Source organism: Aplidium turbinatum, chromosome 15 (genome assembly GCF_918807975.1).
Source record: "Aplidium turbinatum chromosome 15, kaAplTurb1.1, whole genome shotgun sequence".
NCBI classification, from domain to species: domain Eukaryota; kingdom Metazoa; phylum Chordata; class Ascidiacea; order Aplousobranchia; family Polyclinidae; genus Aplidium; species Aplidium turbinatum.
The window spans coordinates 5,755,285-5,775,380 of record NC_137486.1 but is presented as its reverse complement, the minus strand read 5'-3'; the positions used below and the strand labels follow the sequence as shown (position 1 = coordinate 5,775,380).

Here is a 20,096-nt window from a genome sequence, read left to right as displayed (position 1 = left end):
ATGTCTCAAACAACAGAAACTCCAATTGAGCAGGAAAATCCATCTTCTGAGGAAACCCAGAACCTTCCATCGGTTTCAGCGTCAGGTTCGCCGGAAACTCATGTCGAGGAATTCTCTCTGGACAAAGCCACGCGAGAAGACAAAAGGTTAGCTTCTTGGTTTGTTTTATGCCAGAAAGCTGCGAAAGCTAAGAGTGTCGTAGAATTTAAAAACGCTGAAGAATCGTTTCAGCGAGTTTATGACCGGCTGCTACCAATGATGGAAGATCACTTAAAAACTTTTAAATACGCAAATGATGACTTTTGCGAACTAGAGGCGATGAAGCAGGCTTGGATTCAAAGGAAATTAGACATTAGCGTTGCTCGAGCAGAACTGAGCGCCGAACCCGAGCCGCATGTCGAACGTTCAGCTTTGCGAGAAACGCCAGCGGCTAGTGTGGTGTATAGTCGCCGATCAAAGAGGTCTAGCCGCTCTCGCTCTTCCTGTAGCACGTCTGTCAGTGAAAGGCAGAGAACGGAGGCGGCGCTAGCCAAGAAGCTTGCCGAACTTAAGTTGAAAAGCATAGAAGAAGAGCAAAGATTGCGAGATCAAGAATCTCAGCTGCGAGCTCAAGAATCTCAGCTGCGAGCTCAACAAGAATCTCAGCTGCGGGCCCAAGAATCTCAGTTACAAGCAGATAGGGAACGATTCGAGGCCAAATTGGCTGTCGAGACAGCAAAAGCGCAGTTAGAAGTTTTGGACCAGTCTGAAGAATGCAGACGGTCCACGTCTCTAGCCAGCTTATGCGAGGACCATGTGGATTCTGGCACACCGAAGGTGCCGGACTGCCAGCCTGGTCTTGCGCTACCTGGTAGAGGGGGTGCCAGCATGCATGTGGGTCAGGTGGATCTCGGTACAGGAAAGGTGCCGGAATTCCAGCCTGACCGTGCGGTGACTGAAGTAGATAAAACTGTTCGCTTTCAGCCCTCCGATTCTGAAATTTTGCCTTGCATCGTGAAAGCTGTTGGCGAGGGCATGTGCATGCCTAAGCCAGAGCACATGACATTTTCAGGCGAGCCAATTGAGTATTGGACCTTTATTCGTCATTTCGAGACCCACTTGGAGAGTCGAGCTCACACCGATGGAATGCGAATGACTCTACTATTGCAGCAGTGCCGAGGTAAAGCCAAGCACTTGATCGAGCATTGTTCGATTATCGACTCCAGTGGAGGATACGCAGAAGCGAGGAAACTTCTGCACGACAATTATGGCGTGCCCCATATTGTCGCTAGGTCTTTCGTTACAAGGCTTACGGGAAGGCCTGATATAAAGAGCGAAGACGCGTTGGGCATGCGCGATTATTCCCAACTCTTACGTCAGTGTTCACTGGTGCTAGGGAAGCTCGAAAACTTGGGCGACCTTAACACAGTGGATACCATGGTGATGCTGGCTGCCAAGTTGCCGATGGAAACGCAGAAGGGCTGGAGGCGCCGCACTGCTAACATTATGCTGCAGTCAGGGAGACAAGCTACATTTAACGACTTTGTAGGGTTTGTGGAAGAAGAATCGAGAGTATTAAACGCTTTTGGAGGTTTACTATGCAGGTCGGTGAAACGAGATCAAAGGGTCCCAGCCAGCTCCCGATATACCCAGAAGAGCTCTTGTTCTGCCGTTGAAGCGACGGTTGCTTCACGGCCGAGGATGGCATGCTACCTTTGCAACGGACCGCATCCAATAGGTAGATGCAATGAATTTCTGAAAAAGTCAATTTCTAATCGCAGGGACTTTATTAGATACAAAGGCAGGTGTTACAACTGTTTTAGCGACAAACACGTTGTTAGGTCATGTGATAGACCACCGGCTTGCACAGTAACGGGTTGTGGACGTCGCCACAACACTCTGCTGCACGAGGAAATGAGACCTACTGGCTCGAGGCAGCAGATTGACTTTTCACAAAGTCCCAGTAACAATGATCAAACCATAGAAAATAGCAATAATGGCAGGCCAGCCACCATTGCTAAGTGCGAAACGCTGCCTGAGCAAAGGGATAATTTCTTTTTCTGCGTTATCCCGGTCAAGGTTTATTACGAAAATAAATGCTTGACCGTTAACGCATTTTTAGACACCGGAAGTGACACCACGTTTTGCACCACGTCACTGGTGAAGAAATTGGGTTTAAGAGGTCAGCCAGACAGAATCCAATTGACAACTGTGGGCCAAATGCCGAGATCGGTTGATTGCCGAAAATTAGATTTTAAAATTCGGCCGCTAGATGACACTGATGAGCTGGATATAAGACAAGCGGTGTCGCTGGACGATTTGGCGTTCAGAAACAATCGTCCTTTAACAGATTCAGATATAGAAGCATGGCCTCACCTGAAGGGTATCCAGTTCCCTCACCTGGATACTGAAGAGGTTTCCTTACTAATAGGCACTGACGTTCCATATGCTCATAGACATCTGGATTCGAGGTATGGAGGGAGAAGAGATCCCTGTGCATTAAAGACTCCTTTAGGATGGAGCGTGATTGGACCCGGAATCAAGCGGGCAAACTCAAAGCAGGCAATGGTTAATCTAATAAGCCAATATCAGGTACAGAACTTTCCGATAATCTTCAGGGACGTAAATTTCCCTACTTCAGTGAAGGACAGAAAGGTCCGTGATAATGAGCGCGCGGATGCGGCACGGTACCTCTCTCATGACCCAGTGCTCGACCAAAATAAGTCAGACGCAGAACAAATTGTTTCTGATTGTGTGGCCCAACATAGAGGAACGCCATTAGACAATGTATTGATGCAAGGGCCATTGTACCAGCCTGATGTAGACGAATGGAGGGAGCGGTTCCCTCAACTCTTTGAATTGCAGAGTTCCACTTTGCAACATTGTTTAAAGCCATTGCAGTTAGGTAGGGTGAGCATAGACCGACTGCATTACTTTTTCGACGCTTTCAATCAAAATTACAGCGCGATTTTGTATCCGCACTCTGTTAATGATAACTTTACAGACACCTTGAGGGTAGAAGGACGCTTGGAGAATACAGCGAGTCCTTGCAATATCAAACATCCAATCATTCTTTCGTATTCAAGTCAATCTAAAATTTCGTTTATTTTGAAGCAGAATCTCCATGTTGGTCATGCAGGAATAGCACACACTTGGACGTCTTTGCATGAGCGGTTTAACTTCTTCAAGGATTCCGCCGCTGTGCGGAAGATCGTTAGCAGCCATGTGACAACAGGAGAGCAGAAGATGACTGATCTACCTGATGTTTGTCTACGCTCTGAGAAGCTTCTTTTCAGTTCTGTCAGAATCGACTACTTCGGACCCTTCATGGTTAAGCAGGGAAGGAGCATGGTAAAAAGGTATGGATGCATTTTCACTTGCTTAACTATGAGGGCTGTCCACTTAAAGATTGCCTATGACATGTCTACTGACGCATTTCTTAACGCTTTTCGGCGGTTCGCTGCCAGACGGGGAAATCCTAAGGAAGTGTTTAGTGATAATGGCACCAATTTTGTCGGTGCACATCGCGTATTAAAGGATTGTTTGAGATCTTTACAGGACCCCAGCATTGAACAATACTTTCGACGAAAAGCAATGAGGTGGAATTTCAATCCACCAGGGGCGTCTCACTTCGGAGGCGTTTGGGAACGAATGATCCGCTCGGTTCGACGGATTCTCGATTTTATGCTCTCCAAGTTCGGCACACTGACGGACGACACGCTGAACACCTTCATGATTGAAGTGGAAAACATCCTGAACTCACGACCGCTGGTTCCAGTGAACTACAATTCGACGGATCAACAACCACTGACACCAAATCATTTATTACGACACAATTTGGAGAGTGATCCTCCAATGCTTTCCGTGAAGGCAAACGAAAAAGACTGCTATGCGCGACGACAATGGCGAAGAGTTCATTTCCTAGCCGATGAGTTCTGGCGAAGGTGGAAAAAGGAGTATCTACCAACAATCGCTTTGAGACAAAAATGGCCAGACCGAAAATGCAACTTCGAGACGAATGACGTCGTCTTAATTGTTGACGATAATTTTCCACGACGACGTTGGACTATGGGAAGAATCATCCATACATATCCAGATAAGCACGGAGTAGTGCGACAAGTAGATGTTCGAGTCGGTACCGGCATCCTGAGAAGGCCGATTGCAAAGCTGTGTCTTATCTGCAAGCCAGCCGAGGCCTCAAATGATACTGCAATCAACGCAAATTCTGTATAGATCGAAGCAGTGCAAGAACTGCGATTTCATGCGCTTCTACGAAGCAATTGCCTGGATTTGAGGGCAAATAATAGACGCTTTGCTGATTTTATGAACGCTCTGCTGATCCGTTGCTGCGGGAACCCGATGTACCGGAAGTCAATTGTGGATTGTATTTTTCGCGGTATCTACGCATTGTCGTTCCTGCATGCGGTGTGGAGACAACAATGAGTAGATACATAATGTTTCGTATCTGTGTTTTATGACTCGCTTCAGTATTGCAGCCGTAGAGTTTTTTGCCTTTACCCTTCGTAATTGCGAAAATATCTTGTTCCACGTTAAAAATAGGCTTGCATAGTTTTCCTATTTTTGGAGGGAGTGTAAGATATTTTCTCTTCACTTTCTAAGTTTTGAAGTTCACGTGTTTACGAGTGATAATATATTGATAAATGCCCTTTTTTGACGGCATAGTAGCTTTCTCCTGGCGATTGATCAACCGTAATTGATGTACTGGAAAGTTGCTTAGCTTAAAACAATATAGAAAAAACACTTTATTTTGGAAAACATTTTGGTGATTTCATATGCCCTTGCAAAACACGGTGGCTCCAAGTTTATTGTGACGTAACGATTTATTGAAATCATCGTCCCTTGGGATCTTAGTTTATCGCGTACGGAAACAACATTCCATGATTCATCGAAAATATTGTGTTCGATTTGTTGCTTCTTTATTATAATTTGGGAACTTCAAAACATGTAAAAATTTATCTTAAATAAGCCCACTTGTGCCTGAAATATTATCAGACAGTTTGTAGCCAACGTTGGGCAAAAGTTCTGTTCATCTGTGAACTTGGGTTGTTTTGTCAGCCAGTTCGGACTTATTTAGTAAGTCGAGATTTGTAGAATTCGGGCAAGCAGCTTTAAAGAGATTGCTTCATGTGAGTACCGTACAAATTGATTGCTAATTTGTAAATTTAGCCTTTGCTACTGTATGTGTTAATAGTCTGACGTATCTAAGCTGAACATATCTATCACTATCAGTTTTGTACGCGCTGTGTTCACTTGTAAAAGGGCTTACTTAATGACACAGCTTTATTGTGCATGATCTACGTATTTTCGACGTATCGTAACGCGTTAATTTCATTTGTTATAGCTGAATTGTAACCGCATTGGAATCCTGTGTAAAGAATTTCAGACTGTTGCTGTTGTCGCAATTCACCGGCTTACTTGGCAAAAATTGGTATGGACATTTTAATTATGTGGAATTTATTGCTGATTTAATTCACACTATCTGTCCGTAAAGCGCTAAAGGTCGACGCATATTCACGATGGATGTAGCAATGTAAAAAACTCACATTAATCATTATTGCCTTGTACTGTAGTTTTAGGCAAATGCGTGATTTGTGCTTTTATGTTATTTCAGAAAAAGACTTCTTTGATCACACTCCTGTTCTGATCACTCGGGATTGTGGTTTGAGAGACTGTTGGCAAAAACGTCAAGTATCATTGTTATTTCGCTCCAATTTAATAAACCATTTCCATCTATATTCGACAACAGTCGGATTGCCTTTGCGGTCGAGCCTAGTGATAGAGGATAATATCACATCAAGCATCGGCAAATTACATTGAAACAAGATAGGCTGATGTTCAGTGATATCTGCGTCTAGCATAATCTGCGTCTTTGACCACAAATGTTATAAATTAGAACAAGTGGTTGTAACTTTTGCTGCGATGGTCAGAGATAAAACATCAAAGACATTTATCATTGACAAATATTTTTTTTATTATTTGAAACAAAACAAAAAACGTGTCTTTTGCAGATCGAATCAAATATGTAAACAATGATAGCATTGAAATAACTCCTGTAATATTTAAAAATCATCATATACATCATGCTATGCGTTTACAATTATCATCCTTAAAGTATTGATGTTTGGTTTTCAAGAACCTAAAGTTTTTACACCTGTTTACTTTGTAACGTCAAGTACATAACGTTAAGACTTTACTCCCCCCAATTTAATTTATTAACTTATCAATACAAATTACATTGGAAACATCCATTATGACGTCAAGTTTAAATGGATTCAAAAACAATTTTTGAACTTCCTTTGAAGTAAACAAGAATCTTGCGTTGTGTTGTTAGTCTTGGTGGTTGTGGTAAAATTTCTGCGCATGAAAAGCATGTCAGATGTTTTAAAAATAAAAACGCACAAACGTTGATTGTGTAAAAGAAAGATAAACGTTAGTAAGACGTATAAGAAACTGAAATAAGACAACAGTCTTAGCAAAAAGACTATTTGACAGGGTAGGGTTGCATTTCTTGCAGTTCAGTTTTTTTTCTGCTGGTAAATAAACAAAAATAATTTGCATAGCAAGGATGGCAGCAAAAAGTCACCAAAGTCAGCTGCCACTCGAACATATAAGCAAAACACAAAAGTTAGGAATATAACATAGCTTAATAGTAAAATAACAAAAATAAAGCAACATAAAATCTAAAGGGTATGTGCAAGGAGGATGATATGTTTTGGGAGTGATACCTGTACAAATTTTTTAAGAAACATTTAAATTTAAAAGTATATACTGTAAGATGTTTTTTTTAGTTCCATTGTTATTTTATGCCATAGTAACACTCCATTGAAACATGGCATCTTCCTACCAAACTTTGATTTTATAGGTTGATTGATTGAAGCAAAATAATATAGCAAACATAAATCATTATTTTTGTTTTAGGAAGTTTCTATTTTTACATATTTGTTGCCATGGTTACAATCAGGTTTTGCCAGAGTTAGGATTAAAGTTAGGAAGGGTTAAGGTTAGGGTTTTGATTTTTGCCCAGGACTAAAAAAATTTCCAAAATGCAAGTTTTTGTTTTCAACAGCTTTAAACTTTTCTCAAATTAGGGAAGAATTCCTTATCTGGCAACACGATTGAGGCTATAGTTATACTATATAGTGTAAATATAGACACAGCCTTTGTTTTAACTGATGCTATACTGGTGTATTTCACTTATAAGCAAAGAAGCCAACAAAGGCCCATGGCAGCATTTTGTGCCCATATTTGTCATGCACTTCGCAGTCTCTAATTTAATAATATCTTTAAGTCTGAGCACATTAAATTTATGATAAAGAATAGTTGTACTTGTTGAATGTTGATCTTAGCAAAAATAGACATAATCAAACCTGTTTTTTTTTCGGTCATTGACCGATTTTTTAGCAAAATGTCCGAAAAAAATATAGTCAATTTACAATTCGGTCAAAATGTCCGAAAAAATACATAGTCAATTCGGTCAAATTGTCCGAATAAAACAACATTTCTCAGCGAAACTTAATGTTGTAGCTAGTCAGGAAGTGCAAATTGTGGTTTGCATCAGCTACTTGAAAGGAAATATTTTCATCAGAAAAAATGACCGAAATAAATAAAAAATGTCTGAATATTTTCAAGTCATTTCGGACAAATGACCGAAATGTCTCAGCGAAAAAAAAACCCAGGATCAAACAAATGTTTTCTGTAAGACTTGAATTGTAGAAAGTAGTGTAGAATTTGCCCAAGGTTTCCCAGTTTATAACCCAGTACTAAATTTTGGATTGAAACAAAAGATCAGACCAATATTTCTGATTTGTAAAACGAGTTGAGACAAGCTTAAGATGCAATCATAAAAAAAACATGCATATTAAAGAATTTGTTGCTCAAAGAAGCAATGCATGTTAAACTTTGCCAATAGTTAAAAGCAATAACTTCCTATATAAAGATTAAAGAACCAGTGAAATTAATAAAATATATTAATTGATTGTTCTTTCCAGTTTAATAGCTTGTCATTGCTTTATCAAAGCATTTAATCATCCATTACAGGGTTCAACCTTAACTTTTTTTCGCACTGGCCAACCGGTCCAGTGGTTCACCATTTGCACTGGTCCGCACGAGATCGCATTGGTCCATCCCGTTTACTGATAAAAACAAGATTGTCGTGGGAAGCACGAGGCCAACCCAGGGAAAACCACCTTAAAACGACAATAATGAATGGTGGCAATAACATAGAAATATACAATGGCAATAACAATAACAACAGTTTATCTAGGCAAGACATTCAATCTACATTGAGTCTTCAATCTACTTGGGGCTCTTCTTCAATTTCTGAATCCGATGATGGGTCATAATCGGAATCTGATGACCGGACAATCACCAGGTCATAATCGGAATCCGATGTGTGTTTGTCTGGCCTGTAAACACAGGTTTTACATCTTTTTAACATCGCTAAACGTTGAAATAAAACTCTAACCCTAACTTTAACCCCAACCCCTAAAACGGCAATGATAATTAGGCTACGGTACCTGATAATTTAAAAAGAAAAATTTCAAAAAATTGCCGAATAGGGAACTCGCCAAAAAGGGCTCTCGTCCAATCGGGCATTCGCTGAAACGGGCCATTCCGTTGTTATACAGTATCTTCTTTGTGTCTTCTACACCTTCTTTGAAATTAACCTGAATATTATTCTTCAATTGGATTCGTCGTTACTTTTAAATGATAGAAGCACGATGATAGTAATAGATTTCAAATTACAGTTAAGATGTTGATAAACATTGACTTGCAGCAAAGCTGCAGTAATCGACCTTGTGATTTCACTCAGCATCTTCCCACCACAGTATCAGAAGAAATTTTTTCCCAGCTGGATGTATGCAGTCTTTGCTCTGCTAATCAGGTGAGAGTTAAAAATTTGTACAGTTCAATCAATATGACGTTGAACTGACTTCATTTTTATACTATTCAAACGTATATATTGACAGTTATTTACTAACAGTTGATGGTTATGCATTGTCTTTAATATTGATAAGCTTGTAATGTATAAAACCAATCTGGCACTGTAGAAGCACTGAGTTTTGTTTAAACTGAATACTGAAAAGTTTGGGTTTTCATCAGGACAATTATCGTTTCTTGCACTAGTTGCAACGTTCATCTGATGAAATTGAAAGTAAAAGTAACAACAAACAAGATGGTTTATTGCTTCACTGACGTCTCGCGCACCATGACAATGCGCATCCTCAGAGCGAATAACACACAAAATAAAATTTTACAAGATTATAATATATACTGCAGTGAATACTGAAAAGTTTGGGTGTTCATCAGGACAATTATCGTTTTTTTCTTTGCAGCATGTAATCTTGTGAAATTTTATTTTGTGTATTATTTGCTCTGAGGATGCGCATTGTCATGGTGCACGAAACGTAAATGAAGCAATAAACCATCTTGTTTGTTGTTACTTTTACTTACAATGTCATCAGATGAACGTTGCAACTAGTACTAGAAACGAGTTTTGTTTAGTTGTTTATCAAACATCGTAAAGAAACATTGCACAATATATACATTACAAAAAATTTTTTTAAGAATTTGTACAATATTCACTCCTAAAACATATCATTTGTTTATCTTCTTGCACATAGTCTTTATGTTTTGTGTTGCCTTGTTTTGTTATTTCACTGTTATGGATTATGTTAAGTACCGGTACTATGTATTGTCCAGAATGACTCATTCAGAGAATCCAATTAGGAGAAATTCAGATACAGCCTTTTTCAGAGAAAACTGATTTGGTGATTTCTTCAATCCAGTGATGGCTTCTGCTTATTAAGAGAATTTATTGGGATCATTTGGGTAGGGCATTTTGTAGGGTAGGTTAGCTGATATCTTGCGGGTATAGGCTATAGCAAGATCTAGCAATTTTAGATGAGACATTTTTGCTGAGACTTCATTTGATTAACCAATATTGTTAATCATGAAACGCCGTTTGACAATTTACTGTTTTATTTTTTTGCTGAAATTAGTTGAGACTTTTTGCTGAGACTTTTTTTGATTAACCTCTCATATAAACTAATTCCTTTAAATAAACAGATACCGCCGTAAGATTTTAAAATCACCAAAAAAGGCTTTTTCCAAATCGGTATGTCTCTGAATTGGATTCTGCGAATAGGATATGGATTCTCAGAGTAGTAGCAGACAGTTTATTATTTGTGTTTTAATTAATGTTCCTTATTTTTGATGTTGTTTTGTTGAAACTTTGGGTAGCAGCTGACTTTAGTGACCTTTTGATCTTTTACTGCCTATTGCCATCCTTGTGCAAATTGTTTATATGTTTGTTTATTTGCCAACAGAACAAAATAAACTGAACTGTTCTGCATATCAAAGAACCGCTAGTTAAGAAAAATAATGCTTTTACCTATTTTGGTGTTACAAAGATTTTACATTGTGAACAGTCTTTAATTCTGTCTAGAAATAGAATTTAAATAATAGATATGTATACCTAAAAAGTTGCAAGTTTCTTTGTTTTATTGATAAAGGTCAGTAGAAGGTGGAACCACATCATTAATGATTCTGATTTTATATGGAGAAATATTTACAACTTGATGGAAGAAAATTGTACCTGTGGAAATGTTAACCAGCTCCCTTACAAGGTTTGTAACATTTTCTTATTAAAAATGACTTGTTTGTGTGTTCTATGGAAAGTACATGTCATACATTTTATTTGCATGGTATAATCGAATGAATTGTTTTGATCTATTTTTTTCTGTAATAAATAAGCATTAAGCGGAAGGCACTTTAACATGCAGATATCCAATCCATGGACTTCTGTCCAACCCAACCACGAACCAATTAGATGCTACGTTATCTGTCCAATTGTGACTATTCCAGCATTCAGCCAGAGAATTCATTATTACTTTAAACTTTGTTTTGTAATTACAGAAGAAAAAAGAGGTATAGTAGAGGTAGCAATCAAACCCACGTCAATGTAATGACTACCACCGCCCTAACCCAATGCGCCAAGTCAACCGATGGCAAAACGATGATTTAGTTTAGCTAGAATTTGCGTTTTTCCTTTATTCTTCCTAAACGCAACCTTGATGACGTCATGAACAGCGTAGCTTCTGATTGGTTCGTGGATTATTAGAAATCTGCTCGTTAAAGAGCCTACCGCATTAAGCATGCAATGCATATTGCATAGTTCTGTGAAAGTTAAGCATCTATGCACATTGCACAGTTAAACACAATTATTGGTCCATGACTTTTAGGTGCAGATTCAAAAGTGCATGTTATGTAGGCACCAGGCGATTTAGTTTACTGAGTAGTCTAGGACCATAATATTTTTAATACCGTACCTAAGCTAACAAGGACACATGTCAATCTGCTTAGCAATTATTGTTATCAAGGCTAATGTACTTTACAGTTATTGTAAATTGTCTGTTATAAGATTTCTGTTTGCATTGTTTTCATGTTGCTTTTGGCTTGGTGGCTAGAGTGTCTGCTTCTGAATTGGTAGGCATAGGTTCAACACCCTTTTGGGTCATACCTTAAACCTTTATAATGTGGTACAGAAGCTTGTTCCTGCTTGGCACTCGGCAAAAGAATGGAATCAGGGTGATAATTTACTCGGCTACGTTTTATATGATACGCTAACACTGTCTGCTTTCTAAAGTGCTGAGAGCAACACGTATCCGCTATGGATACTGTGCTATATTAAACCATCCATTACTGTTGTTTATAGTGTAGAGTTTCAAAACGATATGTTGTCCTCAAACATAAACGGAGGTGGCTGAATGGAGAATACAGTTTCATTTCGTCATTGAGTGATCTCTCTGATGCAAGACCGTTCTGCAAGTTTTCAAAAAACGATTGGGGCGAAATATTTCAACGAGAACTGGACAGACAAAGAAATTAAAACTGAAGATTTTTAATAAACAATTTTTGTCAAACCGTGCTTGATAAGGTTATGCCTAGCGTCTATCTAGATTGATTTTTTACTTGCTTAGACATCTTTATTACTTGAAAAATGTAATTAATATAGATAATGGCTCGAATGTTAATCCATTTAGCACATTTTTGGTTGTTTATATAATGCTTGTTTTATAAAGAATGAGATTTGTTTCTCGGCAGCCGATTATAGCAAGAATAGACACCGTGTTTCGCCCATGAAGCTGGGCTGGTCAGTATTTGCACCTCTAATTCTTCCACAGATCATCGACCAACGCCTTTACCAATCTGTTTAACTTATCTTTGTGGAAAGAAAAGAGCCAACAAAACCAGCAAGCGCCAAGGGAGGACATTGTGACGAAGGGGGGCGTTTTTCCTGGCTATCAGCACAAGGCTGAGCAGTGAGCACTCACGGTGTCTATCGCTGTTCTTTTTACAATCGGCTGGCGAGAAACATATAGTTAATTGGATGCCAGGCTGGTCTGAATGGCTAGCGTGGAAGCTGCACCGTTACGGTTAGCGAATTGCAATTGCTCGCTGTATTACTGAGTGCTCAGCCTTGTGCTGATGGCCAGGAAGAACCCTTCTTCATAAAATTGACATATTCAATTTGTTCACCAATTTTAAAGTACGCCTATCTGCTTCTGGGTCATGTCTCTACTTGATTTTTTTTTTGTTATTTGCTTCTCAACATTATCCTAGAAGACCCTCTGACTAACCTATTCTAACCCAAGCGCTTGTATTATCTTTTGTTTTTACGATTATATTTGAGTATTCTATTGTAACATACATAATCTATTTTGTTTTGAACTTTGTCGCACTTAGTTTAATAGTACGTATGTTCCCAGCCAAATTTTACTTGGTTTGTTGTGTACGTGTTGCCTGATTGGTGTTTCAAAGTGGCGCTCCATTAAAGTGTGGGCTCATCATGAAATATATCCAGCTGTAGTTTAATAAAAAAAAAATGTGCAGATCTATATTTTATGTACTTTTTACATCAAATACTAGTGCTGTTAACATTTGCTATGATCTAGGTTGGGGTGGGGTGCCGTTTATGTAACTTACAAAGCAATTGCACTAATTTGTTGTTTATGTTGTACAGTACTTTGTATGATGGTTTGTGTTTAAATGCTTGATATGTTTGTTCGTTCTCATTGCATGGGAGTAAAAATGTCTGCGCATGTTTCTCATTAAAATCTTATGTTTATTTTTATTTTTTCAATTAAAAGTCAGCTAGCTATAACCTTCATCAAAGAAGTCCTGCTCTGTTCGCTAAAACCTGTAATTTTCCTTATGACATATTAATAAAAACATTTACACAGCGCCACATCCACAGTGCAAACTATGTTTCTGGACGCTGTGCATGACGATGATGATAAATAATACCATCATCAATCATTATCCAAATTAGGTTTTGTGCCCACTAGTGGGGTGACCAATTCTTTCCTTGCAGTGGTTGTCTTCACCACTTTTCTCCATCTTGTTTTGTCCATTGGACGTTTCTTTCAGTTGATCTTGTCTTCCTCATTCTTCACCTATCGGTTCTATCCCACTGAAGGTTAAAGAATAAAAACTATTAGGCTAATTTTTTTTTGTGTCGTTCAGAACACGTTACAGTAGGTTTGCACGAATAACATATATTTTAAGGTATTTTTGAACTGACAGGTCTCCGTTCTAAATAGTATTTTCCTTGAGTGATCAGTAATTAAGTTAGTTTGTTACTTTGTTTTGTTACGTACTTTTTGTCACCAGAATAACGTGCTTCTGCTGATGTAGCCTATAATCAGACATAGTTAATTGTTTTCAACGCTTTTTACTTGTTCATTTGGCTGAATATGTGCAATATGTAAAGAATACAGCTTTGTTCCATGAAAATGACCTAGTTATGATCAGTAACTCAGTTGGAACTTCATCTCATCCACAGAAAGACGAAATAAGCTTCCGCTTTCACATGAATTAATTGTAGGTGGCCAACACATCCAAGCCATGTTCACCGCTGTTTCAAATTTTAAATCGTTTTCCTTTTAACCCCGTCTATTGGCTTAGTTATTTTCGCAATAAATGGTGAGATTTGGTTTGAGATTTGTAACCCTACTAATAGTGTTGACAGGACAGAAATGTCTTTCAGTCCTTTAGACCAAGTTTCAGGAAATGCAATTAAAATAAAAACTTAGCCTACTTGCAAAAATACAAGGTATGCCTTCAAAACCACGTAAGCTACGCACGTCTTCTCAAAAAGACATTTGCCACAATCGTTTTTTTTTTCCTAAAGGTGTTTGTACAAGTGTGATGCCGGAACAGGTGTAGCGATCCATTATTTTGTCATATAAGTTTCCCTTTCTTGTACTAAAGTGAACTACTTTAACTTAAATTTATTTCCTAGTGTTTCTGTAATTTTCCATGTAATCTGCTCCCGAAGTGAATAAGAAAAAGGGAACGGATAATATAAAATGATTTGTTCGCATTTGGAAAGGCAGTCAGACCAACTCAACTTGAGCTCAGTGAAGAAAACGTATGTAACAAGTTGGACGCCTGTTGTAATGTAAAAATCCGTACCCTTTTTGTTTATTATGTCTCGAGCTTTATTGCGAACGTTGTTGCCTTGTTGGTACGAAGCACTTCAGTAACAGAATGAAATGAATGCGTGTCACAAAATGGCGGTAACGGATTAGCTCAAGTGGTCGTAGAATAGAAAAAGGCGAAGTGACTGATCTCAAGACAGATACTGCGTTGCGCAATGATATGACGTCATCAACACTTTTGTTTCGTTATTCTACAATGTTTAAATTCATTTGCCATAACTACAATGTTTAAATTCATTTTGCCATAACCTACAATATTAGGCCTATATGAACACTTTCTGATAACTTAAAATTATAATTCGAGTACCGGTAATAATCGTGTGGAAATTAGTTGATGGAGTCAGATAGCCAAACTAGATAAATTAGATAGATAAAACTTTCATTAAGCAGTTAGACAGCCTTAATATTAATTCAAATATAAACAAACATTCTCATACTTAAATATAATTAATAAATGTAACCACACAGGCAGGCACGGTAAACAAAGAAGAAGATTGGGCTGCATTCAATCAAATGGCCAAGTGCATGACTTGGCAAGGCACGTTATTAAACGTTTATTTCACACCTTGCGGTTGTCCATATGGCCTATAGGCCTAGGTAGTTCTTCATTACGGTACATAATAATAATCGTGTTTTTTTTTGCGCCCATTGCAAACATACAGTAGGCTACCAAGCGATCACAGATGCGATACAACAGAAGACAGGAAGCATCGAAGTGACATAGTTTTCGAGTCAGCTGCTCCCTTTATTTTGATTTGCCTTTAAGTGTCTTTGCCGAGACACATCCGCGTGCCCTGGAGCGGTGTCGATCCCATGTCCTTTCGAACGTCGCGCAGACGTCCTCACCACTCGGCTACGTAGCCGACTTACGCTTACATCACTGACGATAAGAAGTCTCGGCAGGATACAACCACAGATGTAGGCTGTGCGTGTGCATGCATGCAGCAGTGGCCGAGTGGTTAGCGCGTTGGGCTCGCAGTCGAGAGCCTGCATGTTCGACTCCAACTACTCGCACTTGCTGTGCTGTTGTTTCTCTGGGCAAGAAACTTTACGATAATTGCCTCTACCCAGTGATCGATTTCGAGTAATGGGTAGTACTAAAATTAAGTCATAAGTAGAGTAGACAACCGGAAACAGACATTGCCGTCGGCTCCAGCGTGGTTCAGGTGTAGCATAGCGCTCAAGTCCGCTTTCCCGCAATGCAGGATAAAGATATGAAAAAAAAACAAACACCTCTGTCTAAGCCAGTGGTTCCCTTTTCCTTATTGGTACCGCTTTGAAATTATCAACCAGTTCTCGCACCCCCTCTTAGAATGACTCAAAAGAAATAATGTGTAGGCTAGCCTACATAATTGTGTTAATAACAAAACCATTGTGTTTTAATCTTTATTCATAAGTTATAATTGACAATGAAACAACACAATGTAATGCTTCCTCATACAGAAGATTTTTTGTGTCTCTATGCATCTACGATTTAACGTCTTCTGTTTCCCGTATTCCGAGGGGAGGTGGCCAATAATCTTATATTCTGTTTGATGGCATTTCTCGATGCCTCCGATCATGAGGGTTGATCAAGACGAAATCAGCCAACCGCAGATCTCCTCAAATGCAGGCTAATCTAGCTAACGCTTCTTAGGGCTTCCTCAAGAGTCATTTCCATGGGCGTTAAGTTAAAGGATTGAATTTCGTCCGCCCGTTAGCTCAGTGGTTACGCGCCGGCTCAAGATCACGCGGCGCAAGTTCTACGCTCGAGGTATGCGCTTGAGCAACGCATTTCAGGACTGCTCTCCATTCAGCGGCACCCAAACAATGGAATAATTCCATGGCAACAACACTTCAACAATCGGAAAACTTCACTCTGTCAATCTCGGTAACCGGCCTGCATCAAGAGCTTCTACAAGTATGCGAAACTACCGGGAATAACCAATCAAGTCTTTGTCAGTCCGAGGATAAAGATTCAAAACTAACCAACCATTTTGGCTGCTCGACTGCTTCCAAGTGTTTCACGTGTCCATAAAAACGTAGCCTTCTCCATTGCATGACATTTCCAGGTTAATGGATTCCAAGCCTAGATCTCAGCTCTTCCATTGTCACCCGATCAGAAAGGCGTATGAAACAGCCTCATTGTACCATGGCATTATCATTGCAATATAAGACTCCTTATTGTACCGGTAGCCTACCGCCTACCTGGTTGGTTGGTTGCAACAAATAGGCTAAGGCCGGCTAATTTTCAAACCTCAATATGTTTCTAAATACTGGCCTCATCACTTGTAGATGTCCATAACACTAGGTTTTCGTGTTGTTCGACGTTGTCAAATAAAAAAAAAAAATTCCCAATCGGAGGAAATTTCTTAGTTGTTGGAGGCAAAGTCTAAAATTGGAGAAATGTCCAGGAGATGGCCAGCAAAACGTTCAGGTCGTTGCGGTCATGGTCGAGAACGCTCTGTAGAGACGTAATCAGGCTCTTCACGCAAAGCCAGAATGTGACTTAAAAATACTTCGTTCATTTGTTTTTACAAAATTGATTGGTGTCTCTCTATATGTCTAAAACAAGTTCTTGGAGGTGTTAATTGCCAGATGTCTTGGAAAACGATATAATTTTCTACAAATTTTATTTTCAACAAAAAGCTCAACTTCGGAATCCAAAATTTGAAAATTTGGAGGGGGCATGGCCCCTTTCGCCCCTTGTCTACGCCTATGAAGATGACAATAATTGCTTGTGAGAATCTTTATCTTGGGAAATTGTAACGTGAGTTTTGGTGTTAGATTTTCAACAGGTCTTTGAAAAGCCTGCCTTTCGTTTTACTGCATTACTCCTGTTGATTTGTATATTCGCCACCTAGCGTCGTTTCCCCTTCATTGTTATGTTATCGCTCTTTGCAAATGGCAACACTCACCATGAGATTGTCATAAAACTTTCGAGACGTTTTCGTTTTTGCTGCTAGTTTGCCAGCTAGCCGAACTTGTTAGTTACTGTAGTTTGTGACTGAAAGTTGATTGATTGATGTTTATGCTTTGTTAGCTGCTTCTTTGTTATGTATTTCTACAGGACTTAAGTTTGACAACTGCTATAGTAATACTTATTTGCGTGTAGGCTGAATTCCATATTTGCAGCTTGCTATCTCTCAAAGTTCAACTTACTGGTGAGCGTACTTGTGATGTAATAATGTTTTGTATAACTGAATGTTGACTTTCTACCGTGAACAAACATAACGTATCTCTGATGTGCGTAAATTGTTGTTAGGCTAATACTTCAAACTTAAATATTGCAGAGTCAATCACTATAGAATCCTTCGCGTGCAAGTGCATCATTTGGCATTACTGATCCGGTCATACTACCGGTATGTTTGTTATTCTGAATTGTATGATTGATTGATTTGTGTCGTGAATTGTGGATTCATGTTTACTACTGAATTATTGACCAATAATTTGTCAGCCTCATAGCAATAAATATTCGTAAACCGATGTTAACTAGGCCAAGTGAATTGCCACGTTTCTTTGTTTTTTAATGATTATTGGCCTAGCGTTATGGTTGTACGGTACGGTAGCCTACGTAACAATTGTGTAAGGTAACATCGCGAATTTATTTATTCAGTGCGTCATTGGCCAACCTGTGGAACTTGTGTACCGTAGCCTACAGTGGATTGAGAACTGTTAGTCAACAAATTTGGTACGTTTATCAGTTCGACTGTTGTGCTTGCTGAATTGTGACTAGTGTCTTATGTTGTGTTATTTTTTGACAGAAAAACCGTATAAACTTCATTGCTGCGAAGCAGTCATTGGAAACCGAGTGATTTCTTCAAGTTGGCGTGCTTTAACAGTGCTCAGTCCTGCCAGGTGGATTAGGAAAATCGTGACGTCACCGGCGCAATTAACTACCGTACCTGTTGTGTTCGCGTCGCACACAACATCGTTTTTCAAATTTGACATCAAAGCTTAACCATCTTTGAACTGAAGCTGATTTCGTCAATTGTACCGAACTGCTGATCTTCACCAACCTGACGATCAAATTTGCGTTTACTTACCAAGTTCCCATCAGTGTTACGTGAGTACATCTCTCATTTGCTGAAGTTAGCTTATGCTATGCTGTTACGAAGCGGATTTGCATACACAGTTATTGATTCCAAAGCCGAAGCTATTCAACAAGCAGCTGATACTTTGAGAGACAGCTACAAGCGTGGTGAACAGCCGATGAGCAAACGTGAAAACCTCACAGAAGTACAGACTATCCTGTTAGAAATTGACAAAAATTATGCCTCTTTAATGGCGCTTTGTGTCGATGTCCCTGACAATGAACAAATTCCAGGAGGTCTTTCAACCAAACGGGATTACGTTCAAGGTAAAGAAGAATTTTCTGATAGAGTCAAACAGTGGTTCACGGAATGCAAGAGGACAGACACTAAAACTCCTCCACTACGCTCGCATCACTCGTCCTTGCGTACTCATTATCACCGCTCCAAATCCGGAAGCATTCGGTCATCGAGTACAATGTATAGCTTGCGTCAACGTGAAGCACATGCCAAGTTGGAACTAGCTCGTTTGACAAAAGAACAGAATGATGCCAGGCGATGAGAGGAAGAAGAACTAGTTTGTATGGAACAGGATAAAGCTCGTTTGTTCGCTCAGTTGGAACAGGATAAAGCTCGTTTGTTCGCTCAGTTGGAACAGGATAAAGCTCGGTTGGAGCAGAATAAAGCTCGCTTTGAACGTGAGAGAGCCGAAGCTGAAGACCTGCGTCAAATTAAAGCTGCCGAAACTGAAGCCGCACTCTGGCGAGATGATTCTTCTTCGGTTATCAACAATGGATCAATGACACCCGTACGATTGCCACAGCAAACCTTCACTCATAAAGACACACACCTGGAACCTCTGCGTCACGGTGATGAGCGGCACAAACAAGAACCAACTGCAACGTCTGCAAGAATGCCAGACCAAAAGGTAAATTACCCTTGTTATTATACTAGCCGACAACCTGATCTTTCAGAACGACTTTACCTAAACCAGATGTTAAGAAATTCTTTGGTGACCCGCTCGATTTCTGGGCTTTCTGGCACCGTTTTAAGTTTCATATTTCTGATTGGTTGACACCCGACAGGAAGATGTTTTACCTCATGCAGCACTGCTGTGATGCAGTCTGTGAACAAATAAGGCACCTTGCCGATAGCAGCGAAGGTCACAACTGCTATGATGAAGCGTGGGAAGAATTGAAACGGAGGTATGGCCAACCACACGTTATTGCGCATGCTTGCGAGGAACGCTTGAGAGCTGTTACCAGAATTTCTCACCACGAACCCGAACGATTGGAGAAGTTGTCCGTCCTGTTAAAAAGATGTTGTTCATCATTGAGCTCAAACACCGAAGCTTCGAACTTGGATACCGTGCAGTTTATCACCTGCCTTGCAAATAAGTTGCCAGTGTCTCTGAAGAAAAAGTGGGTAATTGAAGCTCTGAAAATCAATGATGACACTGAAAAAGTGGCTGGATTCCAACATTTTGCTGACTTCATAACAAACGAATCTAGGATTGCCAATTCAATCTATGGCGTGAAACTCTTTTCATCAAATGTCGACAAACTTAACAAGCCTGACACCA

The 20,096-nt window shown here is 39.5% G+C and overlaps 2 protein-coding genes across 2 annotated transcripts; both read left to right on the top strand.

The window, feature by feature from the left end:
- LOC145784731 (uncharacterized) lies at window positions 1-6,318 on the top strand. Its single transcript, XM_082596585.1, has 2 exons — window positions 1-5,126; window positions 5,342-6,318. The coding sequence occupies exon 1, from the start codon at window positions 1-3 to the stop codon at window positions 4,210-4,212; it is 4,212 nt and encodes a 1,403-aa protein (XP_082452711.1). The 3' UTR covers window positions 4,213-5,126; window positions 5,342-6,318.
- A 2,406-nt stretch (window positions 6,319-8,724) lies between these two features.
- On the top strand, window positions 8,725-14,002 carry LOC145784413 (F-box only protein 48-like). The gene is made up of 3 exons (XM_082596226.1): window positions 8,725-8,884; window positions 10,515-10,628; window positions 11,717-14,002. The coding sequence occupies exons 1-3, from the start codon at window positions 8,753-8,755 to the stop codon at window positions 11,888-11,890; spliced, it is 420 nt and encodes a 139-aa protein (XP_082452352.1). The 5' UTR covers window positions 8,725-8,752; the 3' UTR covers window positions 11,891-14,002.
- The last annotated feature ends 6,094 nt before the right edge of the window (window positions 14,003-20,096 follow it).